Below are 27,722 nucleotides of genomic sequence, written 5' to 3' on the forward strand. Positions count from 1 at the left end.
CGAGAAAAAGTCAAAGATCGAGAAAACGTCACAGATCGAGAAAACGTAACAGATCAAGAAAACGTCACAGATCGAGAAAAAGTCAAAGATCGAGAAAACGTCACCGATCGAGAAAAAGTCAAAGATTGAGAAAACGTCACAGATCGAGAAAAACTTCACAGATCGAGAAAACGTCACCGATCGAGAAAACGTCACAGATCGAGAAAAAGTCAAAGATCGAGAAAAAGTCACCGATCGAGAAAACGTCACCGATCGAGAAAAACGTCACAGATCGAGAAAACGTCACCGATCGAGAAAACGTCACAGATCGAGAAAACGTCACAGATCGAGAAAACGTCACAGATCGAGAAAACGTCACAGATCGAGAAAAAGTCAAAGATCGAGAAAACGTCACAGATCGAGAAAAACTTCACAGATCGAGAAAACGTCACAGATCGAGAAAACGTCACAGATCGAGAAAACGTCACAGATCGAGAAAAAGTCACAGATCGAGAAAACGTCACCGATCGAGAAAAAGTCAAAGATTGAGAAAACGTCACAGATCGAGAAAAACTTCACAGATCGAGAAAACGTCACCGATCGAGAAAACGTCACAGATCGAGAAAAAGTCAAAGATCGAGAAAAAGTCAAAGATCGAGAAAACGTCACCGATCGAGAAAAACGTCACAGATCGAGAAAACGTCACCGATCGAGAAAACGTCACAGATCGAGAAAACGTCACAGATCGAGAAAACGTAACAGGTCGAGAAAACGTCACAGGTCGAGAAAACGTCACAGATCGAGATTTTTTTTTGACCATTGATAAATCCATAGCAATAAACAATGTAAAAGAAATTATCCTTTTTGAATGGTAAAATCTTACTAGAAGCACTGTTGTTAGGTAGGTTGGCCTATATTTCATATTCTTTAGAAGGAACGTTGCAGATGATGAACATTCCGTGTTTTTTAAAAAGCTTAGATCCAGCTCTATTCAGTCGTTTTTCACAATGCGTACACCATTTATCAAAAGTAACTGCTGCTAACGTAAACACAAGTACTGCTGATATACTTTGTGAACTTTGAAAACCTTTAGGACTCCCTAAATGTTTTTTGGATTAAAAGGCTTTATCAGACAGGACAGTTTTAGCCTTAAATGGGGATGAGAGAAGGGAGGACACGCAGTAAAACTTTAAAACTCACAACACTGAGGCCGGCGGCATATGAAGCCTGGCATATGTGCTGCCGCCTTAACCATTTCACCACCAAACGACTAAGCACGTCTCCTAAAATGAGACGTGCCGCAGTCATGGTATCAGTATCAGCACCTGGTATCACGCCGATACCTGATACCGGTGCCAGTACATCTCTACAGTTTTTTTTTTTTTTATCATCTCAAATTAATTACAAGCTTTTAAGAAATCTCTAATTGGTTAATAAAAAAGCTCACTTGTATATCATTTATATATTTAGAGATAGTTGATAGTAGTCGCTCACAAATTAGAACAATCCCACATTCAGAGTCCTGGGTTTCCATGCTGTTTAGAAATATGGTTCTCATCAGGCTGAGCAAAATAACATGTCTGTTTGCCGTAACCCGACCAACCCAGTATGAAACTAGCCGACTGAAAAAAAACATCAGCTTTTTGTTGAAAAAACGTCAAAATCTTTTATTTTTCAATTATTTCGCCGACTCACCGACCTGTCTTTCCTAAACCGCCGTGTTGAATATTTTTATCACATTGGTAAACCTGTCTTTCATCCCATAGGACTGATAATGCACTGTACAACACATGTACGTCTTCATAGTTATTTGTTCTTTTCTTCTGTATCTACCTCTGTATCTACCTGCGTTGCATCAATGGAATTTCCCCATGTGGAACAATAAAGGATTATCTTATCTTATCTTATATTCAGTCCTCCACATGCATCTGTAACAAAACAGAACGCGCATGAGTGTCACTATATTGCCTTTAACAAGTTGGTTTGCCTCTGTTTGCACCACTCAAGTGTCCATAGTACATGTAACGCTCTATCACGGTGTGAAATTTGACTTACGCAATGCATTCTGGGATTGAAACACGCCCAGCAGCGTCATCACAACAAACATGGCGGCGCCCGTGTCCCCCGCATGTTCCTCCCGCTCGCCTTCGCTACCAAAATAAAGGATAACGACGTACAAAAGGTCGATTGAAATATCTTAAAATCGTGAGATTTAGTCTCCCGACCGGGTTGATCAAGACATTTTCTGTCATTGACTGTTGAAGCCCGACCCCTGGACTGTTGAAGCCCGACCCCTGGACTGTTGAAGCCTGACCCCTGGACTGTTGAAGCCTGACCCCTGGACTGTTGAAGCCTGACCCCTGGACTGTTGAAGCCTGACCCCTGGCGGTCACTCCGAGTCAAAAAAATTTGATTTTTTTATTTGCCTTCAAAGTAAAAAAAATAAGAATTTGCCTACCGTCCGACCCACTTGAAAAATGTTGGCTCGGGTTACAGTAAACAGACAATTTATTTGGGGCAGCCTCAGAGTAAAGCAGTATTCTTGAACTTTCAGCTCTTTAAATCTGCGTGATCCTTTCATTTCAAAGACTGACTCCTTTTTTGTAAGAGTTTGGATTTCAGAAGCGAGCCTGACAACCAGTCTTCAAGAACTAGACACTCAAGGCCCTCGTTCAAACCACTCGTCTTCTGAAGACCGTGCTGCTCTGTAGTTTTCAGGAGTTGGAGGTAACATGGTGTTGTCTCCTGACCTTGAGGATGGTGATGTTCCAGGTAAAGCTCTCCACAGCCTTGTGCAGCTTGCGTCCCTTCAGCCCCTCCTTCACTGCCAGCTCATGGAGGTTCTCGTGGAACTGCATCGCTGAGGACACACATCACAGAGGTCAAATAAACTGCCATAAAAATCACATTCCTTTAGCAAACAGGTTAATCGAGGTAGAGATTTTAAGTCCTGCATAAAGAATGTACATCTTCAAAGTCAGAGCTCTTCAAATTGTGCTACACATTCCACTGGATGAGAATCTGTAACTAATACTGTAAGTGTAGTCTTGGTCTTTTATTCGTGTTTGAGTTCATCTTCAGTCTGGTTCTACTAAGTGTTAAGTAGTGTAAGATAGGGATGGGCAATGTGCAGTATTGGTTCCAGTATCGGTATCAGCATCAGATTTATCTTTTTGAACTCATTTACTAACGTGAAAAGTTAATTTGTGAACTCTACTTCAACTTAAGACAGATTTGCGGGTCCTTATCCCTGTGAATGAGTCTTGCTTAAAGGACAAATATAATGCGTTATTAGGCCCGAGCCGAAGGGCGAGATTCGTCCCGGCGAGGAACTTATTCAAATTGAGAGCTGTAGCTGTATACAAAAAAATGCAAAAATCTAGTAGTAAATAAGGACGCATATGCTAGTGAGTGGTATCAAAAATCAGAACTCCGTGAGTTCTAAATTAGAACTCCGTGAGTTCGAATTTTAAGTGAAGATTCCGGGGAAAAAATATTGAAAGACGCTCATTAGCGCCACCGCATTAACCGATTAACATGGGGCCAATGGGAGCCCAAAAATGTAGCAGTAAAAATATGACGCTCACTCCAAAAAATATGTGTGTAAAAAATGTGAGGACATGAAAAAAATAATATTATGACCCCGCCCTAAGTCATACAGGAAGTCAGCCTCGTCGTACTTTTGGCATCTCCTCCTACAGTTTTCATCGGAAACACTTCAAATTTGGCCACAAGACACAAAATGCATTTAATTTCATCCTATTTATTTATACAGGGAAAACTCAATGAGAAAAGTTCTCTTTTTCATGGCCCCTGTTAAAATACAACACAAAATAAACAGCAAACAAACACAGAATACTAAAACAAGAATGAAACATTCAATATGATTAACCAATACATAAAAACACATTTATACATACAATCTGAGATAAAACTATATAAAACAAGTGCATCGGCACTGCGGGTAGTCCTTGACCAGTGCTTTAAAATCATTAAAAGGTTTTAATGATTTAATTTCTAAAGTCTCTTTGTTTGGTTCCACAGGAGCCAACTGTATGAAAGTCTTCTTTCCTTGTAAGATAACAATGTGCTGAGACCTCAAACGATGAATAGTTGAACTGATGTGCATTAAACCTGATGTGCCCTGCCCCGCTTAGCAGCATAGGAATACGGCCACTTCACCCAGTCGGTTCGGGCGGCAGTAGCTCAGTGGTAGAGTGCTCGTCTTCTGATCCAAAGGTCGGCGGTTCGACTCCCCGCTCAGTCAGAGCGGTCAGATCCACTGGCCCGCAGGTTGGCGGTGCGATCGCAGCTGCCTCATGTGAATACTGCCGTTGTGTCCTTGGGCAAGACACTTAACCCAACTTGCCCCCCAGTGTCTGCGTACATCTGGGAATGTGTGTGTGAATGGGTGACTGGTTCCTTGATGTAAAGCGCTTTGAGTACCTTGACGGTAGAAAAGCGCTATATAAATGTGACCATTTTTTTTTTTTTTTCTTACATGAGGTACAGTACATATCATGTGATAATAACCCTCCGCTCTCTGTACAAGGCACACATATCTAAGTACACAGCCACATATTGTTTCACAAAGAGTCATCCAGTGAGTGAAGCTCTGAGCACCCAAGGAGGGACACCCAATCTTTGCATAGAGTACACAGTGATGGGTGAGCCAACCACATCCTGTTACACGTCTCAGAGCGCTGATACACTGGGTTTAAAGATTGGTGACATTTAACAGATGCATTCATGCAAAGAACATTGCCATAATCCAGTAAGGGTAAAAAGGTGGCCAATCCCAGCCATTTGGGGATAAAGGGTAAAACTGTTTTATTGTAATAACAAAAAACACGCTTCATTTTCAATTAACCAGATTTTATATGGGAACTTTAAAAGACAGCTCTTGGTACAAACACTTTTACACAAACTCAACAGTGTTACCCTGAGGAATATCCTCATGTAGCACACAACTATGTGAGATGATTATCGCTTTAGTTATAAACTAGCTTCAGGGATTGCAGTCAAGATTGCACTATGGAGAAAGCAGATTGTATTGACACAATAGCCAGCCCCAAAGATGTTGCACAACAGTAAAGTACTGTATTATCGGCATACATATGATTCATTAATATTGAGCAGTAATTTATACAAATTTAGAATAAAATTGGGCCTAAAAATGGGTACCTCTTTGGAAAAGAGCCCAGCCAATTTGACACATTGTGATAGATTTGACAAATGATTTACAAACCAAATGGAGGTTTGATCAGAAATGCCATGTTTTTCAGATCCAGAGCTTTTAGAACCTTAAGAACAGCTGTGACTGTGTTTCTTTCTAAAGCAAGCCTGACATTTATATCAATTAGTCTAAAAATGATTTCAATTTGATGCTTACTGTAGTTGCTTACTTCACTTGGATCCCCACCTTTTAACAACGAGAGTACAAATGCAGATTTCCAGATCTGTTCCAGAAAATTTGAGATATTGACTGTTTTATAGTATACAGCAAGTTTCGGGATTTAAAAAAAAAATGATCTGGACCGACTGCCCAGTGATTACAGCTCAATGCGAACTTCACCAGTGAACAATGAAGTAAAAGTAAAAGAGCAATGATCCAGGCGTTTGCCTCAGACAGGAATTTCAGAACCGAGATCTGATTTCACCCCTGAAGTCAATAAAAACAAAGAATCGAAAGAAAACCAGCCAATACAACATTTACATTCAAGAAACACCTTCCTTGTTCAAAACTCTTGGCAGATTATTGGTGGCCACAGAGTCATTTTTTTCATTTGACTACTACTGCAGAACTACTTACAATCATATAGTTGTTTTAAACATTTCTGAGAGATAACGGTAATAGTCAAACATGGCTTTATCAATAGTGTTTCGAAGTTGGTGAAAAGGTCCTCATGTCCTCAGTCTGAGATTGTCTATTACATTTCTATTACATTTCTAAACTATGTATATCTATATGTGTTAGATATGTCTGCATTTCACAATTATATATCACTGAAACAGCCCTAATTGCTATAGATACGTTTGAGAATAACTGTCCAAAATAAATGTATAGCTTTTAACCTTTGTCTAATAGAAATATTTGTTCAGTATAATTGTCAGTGTTGTGCTGGAGTAGTGTTAGGTTTGTGAGAGTGCAGCAGATCAGAGAGTGACGCAGACCTGGCTACATCTCCCATTCTCTCAGATTTTCTTCAGAAGAAGCGAGCAGCAGAGCCTCTCACAGAACATCCTTCAGAACGCTGGAGCTGTCAGACCGTAACGAGGCTTTGTTCTTTAAACATACAGAACTTGTACTAAATCAGATGACAGAGAGCTTGTATAGTGCTCAGTGAAAAATGAAAAGCAGATGTGTGTGTGTTGACGTCTAGCAATTAGCAAGAGAGGTCTGAAATGTACTGAGATATACCATTTTTATTCTCCCTCTCCATTATAACATTAAAAACATGACAAACAAAGCATAAAATATATTATGATTCGCTGGTGGTGCAGTAGTTATGAGTGTTGCACACGTGTGATCGCTGAATTAACCATGTGCAATACCTGTAAATAAGAGTGTTCTATTTTGTTTTTATTCGGTTTACTTGCTTTACCTGCTAATAGTATTACCTAGTCTTGTGCTAGCTATTTTTATTTATTTTTTATTTTATTCTATTATCATTATTTTATTATCTTATTTTATTCTTTTTATTTTTATCTATTTTATTTTATTTCCCCCCCTCCATTCCCTATTAAGATAGGAGAGGAGTTTTTGTTAATAAGAGTTTTTTGTTTTGTTCATAAGAGTTCTATTAAGAGTGTGTTTTTAAACTTCTTATAATCTGTCCTTTCCTCCTGTTTCTACTGCAGTGGAACAACGAAATTTCCCCTTGTGTGGATATTAAAGGATTATCTTATCTAATTTTATGGGTTCAAGTTAAGCCCTCAACATTAGCTGATATTTGCTGAGAGCAATAGAGGCCCAGATCTACCACACCAGACAAGACCCAAGGTGTAGGCTGGTCAAAGAGGCCCCTGAGACAATCCAGGACATAACTGCAGGTGCAAGATGCTGCAGGGACAACATACATGGAGCGCCATCACCAGGAGCTGGCATAGTGTACAACACGAAAAGATCGAGTCGAGATCCTGTGGGACTTCAAGAGACAGATTGACAATGTGGTAATGGCAAACCAACCAGACCTTGTGGTGGTGGATGAACAGCAGAGGAAAGCAGTTGTGGTTGACTTGGCAACACCAAGAAAATGGCAACATCAGGAAAAAGGAACACGAGAAACTGGAGAAAATCCATGGGCTCAGAGTAGAGCTGGAGAAGTCGTGGAAGGTGAAGGCGAAAGTGGTGCTCGTGGTCATGGGAGCTAATGATTATTAGTCGTGCTGATTACTTTGTGAAAACACATCATTGCTCAGGTGCAGCGCTTCAAGAGTGTTTGTACTTTTTCAGACTGTATCAAATTACACTGCATTTCAATACACACTTTTTTAATGGACACAGGGAGGGTTGAAAAGGTTGACTAACCTCCATCTCCTTTCTCATTCTCTTTTTTTCTCTCTGTCCCAATGCTATTTCTTCTCTTTTTGACCCCCTTCCACCCCCTTTTTCTTCCTGTTGTTCCACTCGCATTCTCTATTGTTTCTCTCTTTACCCTCCCCTCTCTCCTTTTCCTCCACACCAGACTGTTTTCCTCTCTCATTCTCTACTTTTACCCTTACCTGCGCACACTCTTGCATTCCCTCTATTTCCTCTCTCTTGTTCTCCCCCTCCTCCGTCATTCTTTCAGCCATTTCCTTCTTATCTTTCTCTCTCTCTTCTGCCCTGCGCTCTCTCTTCCTCTTTCGCTCTTCCCTCTCTTGCGCCTCCCTCCTCCTCCTCTTTTCCCTCCCCCTCTATTTCTTCTCCGTCGTGATTCCCCTTCACCCCTATTTCTCCTTCTCTTTCCTCTCTCTAGTCCTCTTGCTTTTTTCCTCTCGCCTGCGCGCTCTCTTAATTTCTTTCTTTCTCATCCCTCTCTTGCTCCTCCCTCCTCCTTTCTTTTCTCAGTTCCTCCTTTGTTTTTTCTTCCTCTCATTCCCCTTTCACCCACCTCTCTCGCTCTCCCTCTCTCGCTCTCTGAGCCCATGACTTGGCAGTAACAACATCCTTTTCCTCAGCGGAGGGAGGAAGGCCGCTGTCACCGCGCTGTGCCGTCGCCATGGAAACACGCCAATCGCCCTCCAGCAGGTGAAGCGGCTATGATCAGGACTGACTCAGAACAAACTGGAGTACGAGCGCGAGTAGAACGAGGACTCATGACACACGGTCGTCTGCAGGAGCCTTTCTTCTGCTCGGGAACATGACTCACACAACACGGGCCCCTCGGCTTTTCCTTCAGAGACATTTCCAGCTGATTTTGGGGAACACGTTCAGTAACTGTGATACCGAAAAATCTGTACGAGGAATGGCAAGGCACAAAATCACTTAAACGACACATTATTCAGTGGCTCTAAGTGTTATGAGGTTTAAAGAGGACTAAAGTCTGAACATGCTCATTCTATGTGTTTCTTCTAAAGAGAAAAGGTTATTTAGGCCGCAGTTATTTTATTAGGGACGCGACGCACAGGTGTAGATTTAGCGTGTTTTGCATCGGTAGAACTGATGCTTCTAAGTGTGCAGCCTTAGTCACGGCAAAACGAGCTGGAGAAAATGTGGTAAACAGGTTTAAAATGTGTATTTGCGATATAAAGGATTTGGCGCGGCGCGTAGCAGACAGGGAAACGAGCGCGAGCGTCTTCACATGCTGTCCCGGGGCCGCGCGCAGGGACGGACCCGCCCCGTCACAGACTCTAAAGCAAAAATTGCTTCACGAGCTTTTATCTTTTGACTTAATATTGCTTTTTATATTTCATTTAAAGCTATTTTCCGTTGTCGCGGTACTTTATAAAAAAAATTATAATAATTAATTTGATTTATATTGTAGAAATCAATAATCTAAGTGCGGCGGATCCGTAAACCAAGTAATAAAATAACCTTATTACGGACGTTACAGCCATAACGTAAAGTGTGTCCCTCCTTCTGCATGTATTTGTTTAAAAAAGAGCTGCTGATCTCCACAATAAGTTCCACAAACAGTAAAACCAAAGCGGTTTTCAAGCCACACAGAGAAATGGTGCAGAGCTGATTTATTGGTCATATGAACCTTGGACATTTTATACAAATCAAACTATTTTAAAACATATTTTAGTGCCGAGATGTTTCCGTCTTTTTCCACTTAAGTGAACGGAATTCCAGCGCAACCGGAAAGGTCAAAACAACGAAAGGGCCGATCTGTTTGTTATAAAATATATATATTGAAAAGCTGCTTGTCTTGACACATTGTCTGGACATTGTGATCGCCCTTTACGGACAGAACAAAACAATTCACATTTTACAAAGATTTTAGCGTAACAGGGCCTTTAATATTCTCCCCTGACAAAAGAACAGCGGTTGTGACGGCGCTGAGCAGAGCTAACAGAAGGCTCCGTGTGCAGGATTCCCCGCTCTGACACCTCCGCTGCACACATGACTTGCACAAATTAACACACTGTTACTGTTCCCTAGCAACGGCCTGCAGAGAGTCCAAACAGCAAGAGACGTCTCACTCTGATCCCAGAGCTGAGGGTGCCAGACACACCACGCTCCCACTGTACAGGAGGAGTGAGGGGCCCCGAGCTCGCTCCAAACGCTGTACAGGAGCAGTGAGGGGCCCTGTGCTCGCTCCAAACGCTGTACAGGAGGAGTGAGGGGCCCTGTGCTCGCTCCAAACGCTGTAGAGGAAGAGTGAGGGGCCCCGTGCTCGCTCCAAACGCTGTACAGGAGGAGTGAGGGGCCCCGAGCTCGCTCCAAACGCTGTACAGGAGGAGTGAGGGGCCCTGTGCTCGCTCCAAACGCTGTAGAGGAAGAGTGAGGGGCCCCGTGCTCGCTCCAAACGCTGTACAGGAGGAGTGAGGGGCCCCGAGCTCGCTCCAAATGCTGTACAGGAGGAGTGAGGGGCCCGAGCTCGCTCCAAACGCTGTACAGGAGGAGTAAGGGGCCCCGTGCCCGCTCCAAACGCTGTACAGGAGGAGTAAGGGGCCCCGTGCCCGCTCCAAACGCTGTACAGGAGGAGTGAGGGGCCCCGTGCTCGCTCCAAACGCTGTACAGGAGGAGTGAGGGGCCGAGCTCGCTCCAAACGCTGTACAGGAGGAGTGAGTGGCCCCGTGCTCGCTCCAAACACTGTAGAGGAGGAGTGAGGGGCCCCGTGCTCGCTCCAAACACTGTACAGGAGGAGTGAGGGGCCCCATGCGTGTTCCAAACACTGTACAGGAGGAGTGAGGGGCCCCATGCTCGCTCCAAACACTGTACAGGAGGAGTGAGGGGCCCCATGCTCGCTCCAAACACTGTACAGGAGGAGTGAGGGGCCCCATGCTCGTTCCAAACACTGTGCAGGAGGAGTGAGGGGCCCCATGCTCGCTCCAAACACTGTAGAGGAGGAGTGAGGGGCCCCATGCTCGTTCCAAACACTGTAGAGGAGGAGTGAGGGGCCCCATGCTCGCTCCAAACACTGTAGAGGAGGAGTGAGGGGCCCCATGCTCGCTCCAAACGCTGTACAGGAGGAGTGAGGGGCCCCATGCTCGTTCCAAACACTGTAGAGGAGGAGTGAGGGGCCCCATGCTCGCTCTGTACAAGAGCTGATGGCTTTCAATCTGAATTTAATAAAGGTGTTCCTCAAGGCTCTGTCCTTGGACCACTGTTATTTAGGCAAGGCAAGGCAAGGCAAGTTTATTTGTAGAGCACATTTCATATACAAGGCAATTCAAAGTGCTTCACACAGCAGGAAAAATGCATTCAAATCACAAAGAAATTACAGAAATACAATAAAATTAACTAAATTAAAAATTATCAATCCAACTGATTTTCTAAACTAATAAAATCACAAACAAAAGAGAAGAGTGCAAAGAAAAAATCCTTTCAGTCATATGCGCAGCTAAACAAAACTGTTTTTAGCTTAGATTTGAACTTTGTCAGAGTAGAAGCCTGTCTCACATCTTCAGGAAGACTGTTCCAGATTTTAGCTGCATAAAACTGAAACACAGATTCCTCATGTTTAGTCCTGACTCTGACACCAGCAGGAGTGCCCAGAGAGAAATTTACAATTTATATAAACTCAATTGGACATAATCTGAAACACACCTTCTTGTGCACAAGTGATTCAAAATATTCAAGAGGATTTTCACTCCATCCAACTAAACTGTGTTAATTTAAATGATGAATGAATTCAAATAAAACAAAATGTATGCTGTTCTTCAAAAGACACTGACCCAAAAAGTATATCTATTCTTACACTTGATGCTAATATGATTGAACAACTACCCGATTACAAATACCTGGGCATCTGGATTGATGATAAACTCTGACGAATAATCTTAAAGCCAGATTGTCATTTTTTCTTTAGGAATAAAATGTGTTTTCCTCTTAATTGTAGAAGACAGTTAATCCAGGCTTCTTTCAGTTCTAGATTATGGTGACATTATGAAGGGCTGCAACAATTACTCAAGTAAATTGAGTAATTTGATTACAAAAAAGCTTTGATTATGACATTATTGCCTCGATTATTCGTTTAATTTACATATTTCATTAAAAAGACACAGCGCTTTTGTTTCCGCTTGGACCTGCAGCATCTAAAGCACAACAGAGTGTTTTAAACTCACGAGTGCGACCGGGAAGAGTGTGGTTGTGTGAAAGAGCACGATGTCCCGAGCTGCAACTCTAACCACCGCAACTAGCTCCACGTGCCACTACACAACTCACCAGTGTCAATGATGCTCTCAAGTAGAATGTGAAGGGAACAGCACTGCCTTTTGTTTATCTGTAACGCTCTCATTGGGATCCTGCCTGATTATTTAACAAGTTTACTGAACATCAGATCACAGGATATTTACATTTTAGAATCTCACAGAGTCAATACGCTAGGGCAGGGGTGGGCAAACTGCGGCCCGCGGGCCACATGTGGCCCGTTTGTCTTTATAATCCGGCCCGCCAAACATGCCAAGTAATATTTTTTTTTTTTTAAAAGGTTGTTTTTTTTTGTTTTAGCCCTCAGGCCTCTGTCTGCACTTGTATCCTTAATAAATATGACATGAAATGAATTAAATAATAGATTCAATAGCCTATATTTGACAGAAAAGTGATATTTTATTTGATATTTAATTTTTTTGATTGATTTTTTTTCACACCAGTGATCGCGGGCCGGCCCTCCGCTACTTGCCTGGATTAGAATATGGCCCTCGGATTAAAATAATTGCCCACCCCTGCTCTAGGGAAAAAGACCTTCAGGGACTTTGCTTCCAATCAAATTATTTTAATTGGAATTAATTAATTGGAATTAATTAATGAATTCCAAGCACTTTTAAAAGACGATCCTCTGTGTCAATACTCTTTATTCCATATTGTGTTTCTATAAGAAGCCCAGGATCACGGAGGACACGCCTACTCACTGGAGCACAAACTTCCTGGTTTGGAGCAGAGTGATCCCATTTGCCGCTGGACAACACATGACTGGATTTACAGGCTTGTGGTTTAGTGCAACATCGTCAGGCGCGTTTGGGATAAGACAGAGCTGTGCAGATCCCATCTGTGCCGATCAACTTTTATCTGAACGAGCAACATCCTGGGTCGGTTCGACTTTTCCCCGTCTTGCTCTGTCGTCACTTTGGAAATCCAAAACGGGATCAACCAGCTGGAGAGGCTGCCGCAACTCAGAATTAAATGTTTATTTCTTCATTTAACAGGCAATGGTTTGATCCTTTTTCACTTAAACATTGGACAGTCTGAAACTACCCTCAAATACTGTGTCTCAAATACTTGACCTTCGACCTCATGATTATCTTATTATTATTAATTACTCTTATTAAGTTTCCAGTTCACTATTTGGTCAAGTTCGTTGTCATTGATGAGTCGTAGAAAACACAAAGTTGTTGTTGTCTTTCCAGCAGACTTTTAGCTCCGCCTCCGTTACAGCTGTCAGCTCTCGTCGCAGCTGAACACCAACGGGCCTGTTATTACGCAGTGCCACTCTAAATCTAAAAAAGATATGAGTGGTTTAATGCTATAATCCAAAGTCTGTCCTGTGCTGTCACTTACTTTAAAATACAGTTACACAAAAAACAGAATAAGCTCATCTCACCGGACATACTCTGGTTCAGGGCCTAAGTCACTGGTCAAAAGAAATCATTATTATGTTCACACTTAAAATACAACAAGCACAGGTTTGTGTGCGACGTTGTGTGAGGAAAATACAACTGTAAGTGTTAAAACTAACTATTTTATAAACTAACACTCTAGACATAATGGGTAGTTTCTGATTTCTGATTTGTTTTTACATGTTTTGTCCTTTGGTGTGACACAAGTTAAATGAGCTACACCCAAAATGATTTACTGCTTGTGATAAACCTTCTAAACAAGAGATGTTACACTCCCAAATGTCAAGCACCCATTTACATATCATTTTCATCCACTGGAGGCTACGCTTAGCTCCCCATTTCTGCCCCGTCTGTCTTTAAAGCTTAGAACGTGTTGGGCCTGTGACATGGCACTCTCACACGTGTTCTCTCTCTCCGTGTTTAGCTGCTGATGCTGCTGGAACATTCTGCTGACGGCCCTGTTCTGTTCTAACCCACTTTAGCCCAAAACCGCGCTCACGTAACCACAAACACCACTGGGACTGCGCAGTGTCCACATGCACAAGCAGATCAATGCTCAGCCATCAGCCGGACATCTGCCATGTCCTACTTTCATGAGGAGCTTCTGAACCTTCTCTGTGCACACAACATCTCTTAATAAACATGAGGCAGAGGGCCAGAGCGCTATTGAGGAAAAATGACATTGAGTATTTGTGCTCTGGTCAGATAAGGCACTACAGCTGTCCCAACATGCACCTGGAAACAACGAAATGGTCCAATCTGCTCCGAAAGATGTTCCCTTATTTCATGTAATCCACTTCCTAGATAGATGTCTCTGGGACATTGTAACCTCAAAGGACATTTTCTCCACATGCATTTACCTTCCACAGAAAGACAAAGATTAGCCCTCAAAAGCAGCTTCTACAAACACCAAACTTTACAATCTTGGACATCAAGGACACATAATTTACAACCATTTTTAACCTTTTTAACCCTGTTCTAACGTTGTTCTTCATCAAAAAGACACCTGGAGCAGTGATCTCGCTGGCCTGAGGTTGGAGGATGGGCCGTAGGCGGCGCTCATTCACACTTGTTTGATGAATCCTGTTTAGAAAGTCCTCTCCCTCCGAGCGTCAAAAACACTCTGTTCTGAATCTCAGGGATAACTGACGTTTTCACCTCTGTGACGAGGCTCTGAGAATCTCAGCTGTTTTTTAAGTCCATAAATCATCACCAGACTCTCCAGGCTGTCTTTATATTAAACACGTGTAGTTCCCTCTGCAGCCAGTAGATGTTTTATCAGTGCTGGCAATCGATTAAAAAAATCCATCTGATCATTCACACTTTTGAAATATGATAAATCACAATTAATCAATGTGATTCTTTACATAACATAAAACTTTTAAATGTAGTCTTTTCGCACATTTTCTTTAAGAATATTTTATTATTTCACAAATCTAAATGGATTAGCCTATTTAAAAGCCCTATTGGCTTTATTTTAAGTCTAATTCATAGTAAATCTCAAAACAGTCAGATTTAAAGCCACATTTCAACTGGCCCAGACCGGTTCACATTGGAGCACTTTTAATTCTTTTCTTCTTTTAATGTTTTTGTTCATGGCGGAGTGTTCGTGTCCTGGCTCTATTACAACCCAAACATAAATGATGTTTTCTTAATAAATCTAATCTAAATTGTACCGGAATTATACTTTTTAATATTAGGGCAAAACACAGGCAATTCACAAAAAGGATGTTTAGTAACTTTAAGTTTGCGTGGTTAAAGCTAGAGGAAACAGGAAACCACTTGGTTTGTCCTCCTTTTTCTGCATATATGTCACTTCTGTGCAAAGCCTCTGCGCCGCGCTTGAACCACTCTCTATGTAACGCATTGGATTTGGATCCTCTTAGCTGCATTTTGACCTTGAAACGTCATATTTTGGGTCTTGATGCGATTGCCGTGCGTCGATAAACAGGAAAAAGTGAACCAAAGTGAACCATTGGAAACAAGCCTTATCTGTTTCTTGACGTTCTAATCATCTGACAACTCCAGAAATCAGATAAAGCTCAATTGTGTAAACATAGTCAGTACCTGTTTTCTGTATGTGCAGTATTCTGTCATACACGGGCTCTGCGCTCTCCATCACGGCTCGGCTGGTCTGGATCATCTGCCAACACCACAGAAGAAACACACATTTACTCATCAGAGAGCTGGTTGCTACCCACAATGCATCTGGAGCTCGGTGCCCTCATCCACAAGGACAGGACAGCGTGACATTGCAGTGCTTGGGTGAGGGCGGGGCCGGCCCTAAATGACAGAGAGGAGCTCAGTGATTAGAGACTTGGGCGGCTGGAGCTTTCCCTCTGAACAGGAAGGAAAAAAGGTGCTTAGTTTTAATTGTGCCTAAAAATAGGGCTCCCCCTGTGGAGCAGAAGTGCGGTGCGCTCGCTCCACTGGGCTGTGGAGACCAGGAGCAAGGGCGAGGGTTTGTGCCAGTGCAGTCGGAGGAGGAACAGTACTCAACTTGAAAATGGACAAATTCAATAAGCACTGGACAAAATGGGACTCATACTTCTTGCCTTTAAGATGCTTTAACCCCTTTTATTAGATGCTAGTTCACTATCTGCTAACCCTTATCCTTTACATATTTTGAACTGTCCTACTCAGTCCTACCCCCCTTTACTTTCTTTTTCTTCTTTTTTTATTTATTTTTTTGGTCATTTTTTTCTCCATTTTTTATTTTTATTTTCTTAGTCATATTATTAGTTTTATTTATTTGTGTTATGTATTATTCTGATATAAGCATAAGAGAAAATGTATGTGTGTGTGTGTATGCATAAGTGATCTTAAATTTGTACATCCATGTATGTATACTTTTTTTTTTCCTCTCTTTATTTAATTTTCTTCCCTAAATCTTTAAATAGGTCATTTTGTGTTATGTATTTTTTGTTGCTGTGTGTTTCAAAAACAATATATAGTTTGAAAAAAAAATTAAAAAAGGAACAGTACTTTGGTTTTGGAAAATACACAACATATATTTGAATCTAATCCAACTTTATTTGTATTGAACGTTTTACCAATGCTAAGAATAGTGTTGTCAAAAGTATCGACTATTAGATTCTAATTTATGTTAAAACTAGTATAAAAAAACATAAAAAGAACAAAATGAATGAATTCTTTTTTTTTACTAGTATAAGAACAAGAGAGTATTATTATTCACTGAATTAAAGTAATTTGACGAAAAATGTGGTACTGAAATTGATATTGCGTATCAGACTTGTTTCTTTAGTACTGAAGTAAAGTTTTAAACACTAAAACCCAGTTTGTCCTCAGATTTGTGTTTTTGAACAAACTAGTGAGTTACAGAGACATGAAGCTAAAGAGGCTGTATGTTAATGTATGTTAAGAAATACAGCCAGATAATCCACCACAATACATTTAGTAATCTTTACTTATGGCTTTGTCACTTGGCTACAGGCTCATCTCCATGACGATGTTATCGCTTTGTCTGGAATGTTCTGCAGTATGGCCCACGGCTCCAGAGAGCATGTGCGGTAAAAATGTCAGAACGTCAGGTTGTGTTTGTCAGAATCATGATTCACTTGAATAAAATGAAAGAGGGCGTGTTTATGTGGCAGACACTTCACCAGAACAGCTCCGTCCCGGTCCTCCTCTGCTCAGAGCGACGCCCGGCTCAGGCTGAGGCATATGGCACGAGGAACAGAGTGTGACCAATTCAAAGTAAACATACGACTCGGCAGCAAAAATCAATGCATGTCATAAATAATGCAGCCTTCACATATGCTCTTAGCTCCCACACACAATACTATACGTGTTTGCTGCCAGTTTTAAGAAAAAAATATAATTATTCTATAGGCCCAGAATCATTCCACAAAGTCAGTGCCTTTGAAAAATGATATATATCTTTATTATATATCTTGAAATTGCAATCAATCAATTATCCTTTGTGAAGGAAACGTACAAAGGAAACGTATGAAGCCTAATAGAGTACAATTTCAAACTTGATATCGATAGTAAGTAAAAGGCATGATCGCAATTTTGAAAGCACAAAGATTTAAACTAACCGCGCTCGATAGCACGTACATCCGGTCTGTGTGCCGACTGAGCATGTGCAGTCGTGCCGTTCCCCGTGTGAGGAGCTGGAGTACCACGAGCAGAGGAGAGCGAGCTGTATATATATTGTACTATATGTACTTTTTTTAGTCTTACACATGTTATATTTTGCATATGTGCCCTTGTTTTAGCATAGTCTTTCTATATGTTTTCTCATTTGTCTGTGTGTCTGGTGCACCATGTTGTAGAACAATGGAGTACAGTGTTTGTGCATCCTGTGGAGGGTTGTCATGGCACTGACCCTCACATTTATGGATAATGTCAGATGCATTATGCACTGGAAATATTATCATTTTGATCTTGATGCGGGTGCCATGCGTTGATAAACAGGAAACAGCTTTCTTTTGCTCAGCATGTGGGCTCCACATAAGTTAGCATGAGTGGTGATCAAGTCAGCGTTTGGTGAGAAATGATTCATTATATATAGGCATATAATGTAATTCTCACTCCTTTCTTCATCACGGACATCTTCACACACATTTAATCACACATTCACTGCGCCTCACTCGTGTTACTGTCTCAACTGCTTCAAATACTTGCAAACTAAATCTGATTCAAAGGAAACAGACGGACTACTTCATATTCATTGTTTTGTACAGAATTGCAGGACATACATCTGCTGAAATATCGATTCTTAGACTTCAAATTTCTCCAAATGTTGCTTATATTTTTGTAATACATTGCTGATATACACGTTTATAAAGGTGTTTTAGTCTTAAAGCTAAAGGCTAACATACGTACACTAAAATATAACACAGACAAACTTGATAAAAGTACTTAGAATGTTTCTGTAAGCAGGTTAGTTCAGTTTGTGCTGTTACATTAACATTATAGATTACATTTATTGTATGTTAGCATTATCTTAGGGACAAAAGCACTTACTTTTATAAACATATAGATGTCTCCAGATGAATTATTTACATGGTACGTAAAGGTCTGAACATGCTGCTGTGATCATCCATCTGGAACACGCGCTCCGCTTTGTCTTCATTCATTATTGATTTATTTTAACAAAACTCGGCTAATTTCCCAAAAGGAATAATGGAGCAGGGAGTGGAGCGCCGCGTTTTTAAGGCAACTGGAACTAGCTGTTCGGTTTCGCGAAAAGGGCTTAATCATATCAGTTCAAGCAGAAGTTGAAAGATGATAGAATAATGACGGTCGACGTTCATTTTTCAGTTTCTTCTTTTAAAAGCTTTTTGGCCCGTAAGCTTTATTAGACAGGAGTGTGACATATACTCTCTGCACTACATCAGTATATCTGTTCAACTGTACATTTGTGTACATATTAAGCCTATTCTTTTATTTTTTATTTTTATTCTATTATTATTATTTTGTCTGATAGTTTGTTGTCATGACTTGTTCGTTGTTCATTGTTTTATGTTGCACCAAATCACCAAGACAAGTTCCCATGTTTTTGAATTTTGTTCATCAACAAACAATCGGGCAATAAACCGATTCTGATTCTGATTCTGAAATGCAGTAAACTGTCAGAGCCGGGATTCAAACTCACAACACTGCGGAACATGGAGCCTGGCATATGTGCTGTTGCCTTAACCACTCGACCACCGGGCAGCACCATATTAGAGGAGAATCAACGCATTTTAGAATAAAACTCTGTGGTATCAATATGGGATCGACATGGCGATATTTGCCACTTGGTATCGGTTTGACTTGAAATCAGGACTAAAAACAGCTCTGAAGCTCTGAGTCCGTGAGCACTGCTCTTTCTATATCGATATTGTTTAAACTGAACACTTTACAGTTCTCACACCAATGTAATAAATATCATAACAGAATAACTATAATGGTAACAGAGCACAAATATCTAGACAGTGAGCAGCCTTTTAATTGGGTCCATTCACAATGAAGATGCAGCAGAAGAAATAAGTAGTGGAAATTATTAATTGGTTTTATTATTAATTTTGGCATGCATGGGTATTTTGTTAATTTGATTTATTTTTTTCCTATTGTATCGATTGGCATGAATAATATTTGGAATGGTATTGGGACATACATGGAACATTAACTGGAAGAGCAGAAATGGTACAGAGCGGTTTGTGCATTCGCAGGGAGATGGAAGGGTCAGAGAAAATCCATGCAGCTGATCCTTCCCAGCATGCACCTGCTCCACCACCACCGATCATTTACACTTCAGAAACCCTCCGCTGGGTGAGGACACTCAAACTGGATTAAGGTTTCCAGGATAAGGCACTTAATTTGAGTTTGATACAAGGGAGTGTCTACAGAGTCGAAACTGCCATGTTATTTTGTGCCGCGGCTCCTGATACTGCTGCGCTATTTGGCGCGCTGTTTTAGACCGCGCCGGGTCAGGGTTAGGGTTAGGGTTAGGGTTAAGGTTAGGTTTAGGGTTAGGGTTAAGGTTAGGGTTAGGGTTAGGGTTAGCCATGAGGCTATAATGGCAGTGCGGTGGTTCCTGAAACGGCTCTGCAGCCACGGCCTTGATACAAAGGGAAAAGCTCAATATCAATTTTGATGCCTCAAAGATGATACAATTTTCAACACAAATGTAGTATGTTGTTTCTTCACTATGACATGTGCTCTCATGCTAGCTTTGTATGGGTTTTGACCATTCTAAAACTGTTCCAGAAAGAGCCATATTTGTCCAATTGTTTTATTTTCAGTATCAAGATTTGTTCAAATGGGCGTCTTGTTTGGATCCTAATTTGAAGCTCAAGATTTGAAACACTTTATGACCTATTTCATGACTAACAATCCGAACTAATCCAAAATAAAATTTAAAATAGACAATACGTTTAAAAAACATTGACAACACATCGATTTGGCCCCCCAGACCTTTTAATCGGGCCCGCCGAACATTTCTAATTTATATTTAATAATTTCCGATAGATATATCGCATTTTTCGAACTATAACTAGGCTATACAAAGCTATTTATTTCTTACATTTTTTTATATTTTTTTTATGATCGGCCCTTAACCCAGCCTGAACGTTGAATTCGGCCCGTGGCCCAAAATGAATTTGACACCCCTGGTCTAAATGATCAACTTGATTCTATGATGTAATTAATTCTCTTAACTTTTATTTTAGGTTAGCATTAGCATTGAGACACAAATAGCTTAATAAATACAGACTTATTCTCCGGTAGTAAACCTCACAAATCCCCAGAATAGTCTATGATTTTGAAATATATTTGACTTGATTTTTTATTCTGTTCTGCCTTTAGTTGGTTAAAAGGATATTTCACTGTTGTAATGAAGCAAAATTGCAATTTGAATAGTTGCAATTATCAAATTAAAAAAGGCTGCAATTATGTATGCAATAGAATTCCCTCTTTCTAACCTTGTTGGGTTAGTTTAGCACTTCTGATTTCAGTCTTTTCTCAAATGTTAACGCTCCTGGAAATGTTTCAAATGCGCACTGTCAACTGTCCTAACAGAAATTGTGCTGCGGTGTCATGAGATCGAATCCTGAATGTCCTCCCTTCTCTCTCGTCCCTGTTTCACACTCAGCTGTCCTGTCTGATCAACCCTACAGGCCAGAAAACCCTAAACATAAATTGTAAATCAAATCACATTACTACCGTATTTTCCGCACTATAACGCGCACGTAAAAGTCTTTAACGTCCTCAAAAGCCGTCCGTGCGCTTAATATATGGTTTATTTCTGGTTGTGCTTACTGATGGCGAAGATACACGGTGTATAAAGAAGATTTGGGACATGAGACGCCGATGCACGACTAGAGTTACAGTACTCCAGAACCGGAAGTCTCAACAACATGTGTGCAAAGCATTCTGGGAACAGTAGTCTTCTGCTACACGCAGCGCACGCAAAACTTTGTCAAAACGTAAACAACATTTTCAGTCAGGCACAACGCAGACACCTACCGGTAAATGAAGGACCCCAAGAAACTTGTCCCAAGATGGCTGCTGCCAAGAGACCATTGGATCTGTTATATTATCGCAAGAAATGCGCTTACGGGCTAAATTATCAGTCAACTGTGGGAATCAAAAGGCCGGAATCATCACTGAACTGCCGCGTGGGTCCGAGATGCGGGATCACATGACCAAAGAGATTTTAGCACGGAGCACTATCGGCGCTTTGGCTGCTTTTACGCCCCAGCAGACATTAAACCGGGACACAGGACGTAAACAATCGGGGCTGTCCCAGGTAAATCGGGACGTCTGGTCATAGCTATGCGGGATGTACTTCGGCGCATTTGAAGGATTTGATGACGAGGAATGAACTGAAAAAGTGAGTGTATTGTGTTGTATTTTACATTTTGCAACTGAACAAGGCTGATAGTTGTTGTGAATATGCTAACGTGTCTTTTAGCGGTAGCAGAGTGTGTTCTGTGTTTGTATTTTACGTGTTTACAAGTGATCTTGACTGAGAATTGATTTGGATATGCTAACGTGTCTGTTAGCGATAGCAGAGTGTGTTTTGATGTTGAACAATGTTGACCTGAATGAGTTGAACGCGTTTCATAAAGCTCAACTGACTCTGACTTATCCGTCTGTTTTGTTTATCTTATGCGCTTTATCGTCTGGTGCGCGACGGACGATAAATGTGGACCAGTACACATGGTACACAGATAGCTGATGGTGCGCTTAATAATCCGGTGCGCCTTTTCGTGCGCAAAATACAGTCTATGAATTGCTTGATTGTGTCTACTCTTTGATGCACAGTGCAGAGTGCGTCAGCCCTGGCCGGCCTGCGAGCTGCGTACACAGAGTATAAACAGACTGACCGTTTCGTAGGAGCTGACCACCTTCCGCAGCACCTCGGGCAGCAGGCCTTCAGGCTCCAGGCTGGGGTACTGGTCGGACAGGTTGAAGAGCAGCAGAGGAGCTCCGTCTGGTCCAGAGAGGCGCGGGCACAGAGCTAACAGGCACTGCTTCAGGCTGGCCACCGCCGAGAGCCCACACAGCTCTTTGAAGGACACTAAGGCGTTCTGGTCAAGAGACAAGTGTCAGTGTGAGAAAGGGCGAGCAATCTGGCAAAAAATGAATATCACGATTTTCTTGGAGCTGGATCACTATTTAGATGTGCTGAGAGAAGAGGTTTTATGATTCTAACAAAGTAGAAATTACATCTAAAAAAAGGAAACATAAATATCTCGTGTTTTGATTGAATCCTTTTAGTCTGCAGATACTCTCCATCATTGACGTCGTCAAGCGGCGTCATAATAGCTTCATCAGGGTCAAATTTTGTGTAAACCTCATAGGAGCAGTTCCCGTTTTAAACTTAATCGATTAATCAAAAGAACAATCGCAAATTCGATGAGCAAAATAATTGCTAGTTGCAGTCCTACTTTTGAGACTTCTGTCCTCCAGATGTCAGTAGCAAGTGTGTCACGTCACGTCGGACCCATGAAGAAGTCACGCTCATGTCCAAGAATATGATGAAGTCATTTAATTCTAGAACATGAATGGAACCTATTGGAATATCTCCATGGAGCCAACCATTTGGGGGACCCCACCAGAAAAGTTGAATAGAGTGTGTTTAATTAGTTAATTAATTTTATGTCTATCACATTGGAAAGCAAACTAGTAGGAGAAGATATTCAGGCAAATGTATAATATTGCAACTGTTGTTATGAAGATCTACAAAATTTGAATCTAGAGTATACATTATCATCGAATTAAAATGATTTAAAGTATCCTGAAAAGGAGACAAATGCCTAGTGTCCAATCCCAAAAAGTATAATGTGACATTTCTGAACGATAGTGTAATTTTATGGTCCATTCGCGATTTGTGTGAGACTTGAACCTCAACTTTTACAGACACATTTTAGCACATTCTTGACATATTGTTAAAAATATTGGGCCTCATTCATGAATGTTTTCTTAGGAAAAGTTCCACACAAGAAGATTCTTCATGAATGAGGCCCATTGTCTGAAAATCATTATCAAGATGAATTCATATTATTATTCCTTACCAAATACAAAATTGTGCTTACCTGCATGTTTTCTCGAAGATCCGTGGCCTCCCTCAGAGACAGCTGTGCTGTTTTGAACACATCATCTATGGTCCTGATGAGCAGCACCCTCATACTGGCGTACTCCCTACTCTTCTTCCCCTTCCGCACCGACAGCCCCCTTTTGTGAGGCTTTCCCCCTCCTCGCCGATTGGTTATAGCCACGTGGACAAACAACTGAGTGTGTGGTAGCATTTCCCCCGTTAGCGACTGCAACGGCACATGGCGAAAACCGGGTTGCAGGCATTCGAAAGGTATCGTGTACTGACCGATAAACTCATCCCCAATATAGTCATCATCCAGAACCACGAAGCGCACCATGGCTAACTCCGGGAGGTTTATCTGGAACTCAAAGCTCTCGTCAAACAAAGGGTTGTCCCCATTTTGGTGCACCGTCCGTGTTCGTTGTTCGCCGCAATCAGCAGGAATTCCATGGATCTCCACGTAGACGTAGGGATCCACCACGTCTCCCTTAGCCCCAGAGCCTTTGGGTTTGGGGAAGTTCTGCCCGCTGATGATCTTAATGTGGAGGAGCTGTGGAGAAACCCCAGGCACCGAATCTTTGGTGTTGGCACTAAAGTATGACACTTGCTCTCTCATGATAGAAGGTCGAAGAACATATCCACAATTTCCATTCTGGCGAAACCAACCGATGTTCAGATCCATCATCAGACCTGGAGTTTGGTAGTTCATGGCTACAATTTGGCACCCGCACTTCCAGAAATCTTGTGGATTCATATTGCTGGAGTCAATTCTCATCGGACTGGGATAGATGCGAGCTAAGAACTTTTTGTTGTAGTTCACAAAATCGCCCGGAAAGTCGTTGGCACATCGGCTGGCAAAGACCTCGTTGAACGAACACAATTCCCACGGTTTCTGGCTCTGAAAAGATGCAGGAAAGTCTTTAAACTCCACAGATTGGCACATTGTCACCAAATCGGACAGATCCTTGGAAAGCTGGAATTTTTTGTGTACAATGGCAGGTGGTTGTTCTGTCGACTCAATACTCAAACGTTGTGACATTTCAGCTCCTTCGTCCTCATCTGTTACCTCCCCTTCCGTCGCTATACAGTTCATACTCAGTTTTTTACCTTTCAACAAAATCTTCCCCTTTAGCAATGATGGCGATGGTAGATATGGGTCTTCCGGTTTGGGAGAATCCACATGCATTTTATCTCCAAGGATTTTTTTCAAGTGCTGGTACATGACTCGCTGCTGCTTTAATGAACAATGGTTTTCCAAACAAAGTATTAGCGGGAATTCCGATGCAACGAATGCATATTTATTAATGACATCAATAACATTTCGGAAAACAATCTGGGACGTCATAGTATGGCCAGTGTAAATGACCGGTTCGTTGTCCGGGCCATCCCAAACATCTAACTCCACGCTCCTGCAGCCCATTTTCAACGCGCGGATATATCCTGTTACATCTGAGGGTCCCCTGAATTGGTCTTCAATTAGATATGTGTTGTGCGATGAATTTATGTAATAATGGGACAGAGGTTGGTTCATGTCCTGACAAACTGTTTTATGTTCGGGATCAAAAATATGACACTCCGGAGACATAAGATAGTTGGTAAACCCGTCCAAAGAAAGCCAATTGTTGACTTGTCCCTCTTTTGAAGGCTCGTATTTCTGAATAACCTCCAAGCTAGTTTCTTCGCTAACTTCTGGCATACCCTGCTCGGCCTCGAGAAATATCATCAAGTCCTTGGTATCTAAAAATTCCTTGTTGCTAGAAAACTGTACAAATAGGAAATAGATCTCTGGCCTGGTACACAAATCATGGTAAACTTCAATGAACTCATCTCTCGTCACATCAGAAACAACTTTGTCCTTTGCTTTTAGGAGTTCCTTAAATTTCAGTTCTGTTTTGACATTTTTGAGTCCAGGGTTTAGCTCCTTGATTAGCTGAACTGCAGTGCAAATGCTAATCAATCTGCTGTTGCTATTGTCCGCTTTATCAAAAAGTTGGCTCAACCAAGACGAGCGCATGTTGTTCTGACTGCTCTCGATCATATTTAACGAATGCTTTCCGTAAGATATCAAATACCTCAATCCTGTTACCCATATGTTAGCCACATCTGCAGTGTTAGCCACCAAATCCAGTGATTCGTAATTGTCCCCGAAGATGATCGAAAAAGCACAGTCCTCGGAAATCTGCTCGTATGTTCCGCTGGTTCTAAAAGTGTCCGTGTTTTTCCCAGTTCGGACTTCCTTGATGGATTTCACATCGATTTTGGCCTTGTCCGATTCTTTCTTGGAGGGCTCCCACCTGAGGGACTGCATGTCAGCGTCCAGGAGGAAGTAGCGGTGGTAGACTCTGGAGTTGGAGCGGACCTTCTTGAGCTCTGTGCCCTCCACCATGGCGCTGAGGCAATCACTAGCACTGCTGATCTTCTTCTCCGTGGGCATACTGCTAAACGATACCGTCTTCTTTCGCTCTTTGCGCTGCCTGGAGGCATCCTGCAACACAGAAAGATAACTCATTAATTTTTATAATTGTTGTTTTTTTCTTGTATCGAGAAATCTAAACTTTTTACAGTACACAAATCAATATTTGCCACTTCCACAAAAAACCTTCATAACTCTGTTGGAAACAATGTTACTTGTACTCAAATAAAAAGTCCAAAGCATGTAATCAGTTAAAATTCAATTTCAATTTGATTAATTGTCCAGAAGTGTAATAATCCTGGACAGTAAGAGTGATAATTGTGCAAACCGATTTGTCAGAGAGTTGATGGAAGGAGACAAAGAAATGTGAGGTAGAAATGTGATTACAACTCGTTTACAAGAAATAGTGCAGCCTTATGTGACAAAATATCACATCATGTATACGGTCAAGAGGTTAAGAGGTGTGACTGTGACCAAAACTCATTCTTAGTAATTAAAATAGGGAAGAAACATGTCAAACAAACCAATTCCTTTACAGTCTACTGGACTGGACACAGCATAGAGGTGTTTTGCTTTGAACGCCCAACTGTCAACTAAAGATAATCCCAATAATCTGTACAAGAATGTTCCGGTGAAGCTGCTCTGCATTAAACTGATCCGATCACATTAAAATCCTATTGTTTAAGCATTATTTAAAGGTTTCAAAAATGGGTCCTTGAAATTAGACACTTTCATAAGTATGTACGTCTTCTGAACATGTGTAACTACTGCATAATTCTGAATTAAACCTGAAACACATATCCTTCAGTAAATTTTTTGTTTTTTCTATTTACTTGATTTGAACTTGTTCAACAAGTCCATACTCAAGACTGAAAGCATATTTTTGGATTGCGCAATTATCGACTAGGTAGTATTTTAAAACAATCACATCAGGCTTGTTTATTTTCCTGGAATGTTCCAAAGTACTTATCATTTTTGTTTTAATTGTAATAAAAAAAAAAGGGTAACTGGATCTGTAACTTGGCCTGGTGGAGTTTCCTGCTCGTCTCCATGGAGATAGAAATGTTTAATGTAGTGCACTTATTTCACAGTGTCAAAATGTTACTTGGGACTTTTATTCAAGTATTTGTATGTCCATTGTTTGTTTAGCCGTACACACACACATTTTACTATGTGGCAAATAAACTAAACTAACGTGAAATAAACAAGTTGGAACATTTATTTTCAGAACTCACTTTTGCAGTGGAGCTGGATACAAAGAAATCAGATGAAATTGGACAGAGATATCTGTGTCGCCCATTGCACTACATTTACAGCGGCCCGTGCACACATCCCAGGGGAACCCCCGACCTCCAGAGGACATGATCTGAACTGTTCAGGCTCACTGAGTCCTGCTCCCTGCACAGCGCCAGTGTCACCTTCAAAACACACACTATTTCTACGGCCAAGCACATATATAACACTAGGCTGCTCTACAAAGGAAAAACACAGTAACTGCTTATTTTGTCAAAATTTAGTAAAGCCCAAACACTTCAAAAAAGTCCTTCAAATCCACTCTTTTATTTAGTTTTATGGCTCAACTGTCCCATTTTTGAGAAGCCTTTGCATTAACTACAAATCCACAGTGATACAAAAGAAAAGCGCAGCTTCAGCTCGGACTGAACAAATTCAAATGCAGATATTGCACTTTTCAGTTGTTTTACCGAGGAACTGTGCAGTTACTGCCATTTGTTTCTTTGTCTAGGTCTTAAATGGGAAAAAAAACATTGAAAATGTTTTCATTTATCACACACCATTCAGTTGTAATTGCTTTTAGCTGTGAAAAATAAGACCATCTAATTTACTATGATTAAACTGCACGCACATGGACATTTCCATTGTGTACCGCTGACACACACTGTGGCAGCATCAAGTTGAAGTGACAGCACAGATACTGTGTTTTAACATTGTATAGCATATATAGTTGTCCAATGGAAATGTGCATGTATTATTTTTGTTTTTTATTAACCTTTAGAGTAAAAAAAAAAAGAGTTAAACTATTTTCTTGACTTATTTTTTCAGATGGTA

The 27,722-nt window shown here is 41.2% G+C and overlaps 1 protein-coding gene and 1 long non-coding RNA gene across 2 annotated transcripts in view; one reads left to right on the plus strand and one right to left on the minus strand.

Moving 5' to 3' along the window:
* The window catches only part of LOC140374232 (uncharacterized), a 204,502-nt gene that overhangs the window by 116,083 nt on the left and 60,697 nt on the right, over positions 1-27,722 (plus strand). The gene's annotated exons all lie outside the window — the stretch shown is intronic.
* The window catches only part of plcl2 (phospholipase C like 2), a 42,742-nt gene that overhangs the window by 4,077 nt on the left and 10,943 nt on the right, over positions 1-27,722 (minus strand). Inside the window, exons 2-5 of the mRNA XM_072460191.1 lie at positions 23,241-25,727; positions 22,029-22,232; positions 15,256-15,331; positions 2,730-2,839 (exon numbers count right to left, since the gene is read on the minus strand). Coding sequence (XP_072316292.1) covers positions 2,730-2,839; positions 15,256-15,331; positions 22,029-22,232; positions 23,241-25,727 — 2,877 coding nt within the window. The remainder of the gene's footprint in view (positions 1-2,729; positions 2,840-15,255; positions 15,332-22,028; positions 22,233-23,240; positions 25,728-27,722) is intronic.

Source organism: Eucyclogobius newberryi, unplaced genomic scaffold, assembly GCF_026437365.1.
Source record: "Eucyclogobius newberryi isolate DKJ021-1_F unplaced genomic scaffold, fEucNew1.0.hap1 SCAF_3, whole genome shotgun sequence".
Lineage (NCBI taxonomy): Eukaryota > Metazoa > Chordata > Actinopteri > Gobiiformes > Gobiidae > Eucyclogobius > Eucyclogobius newberryi.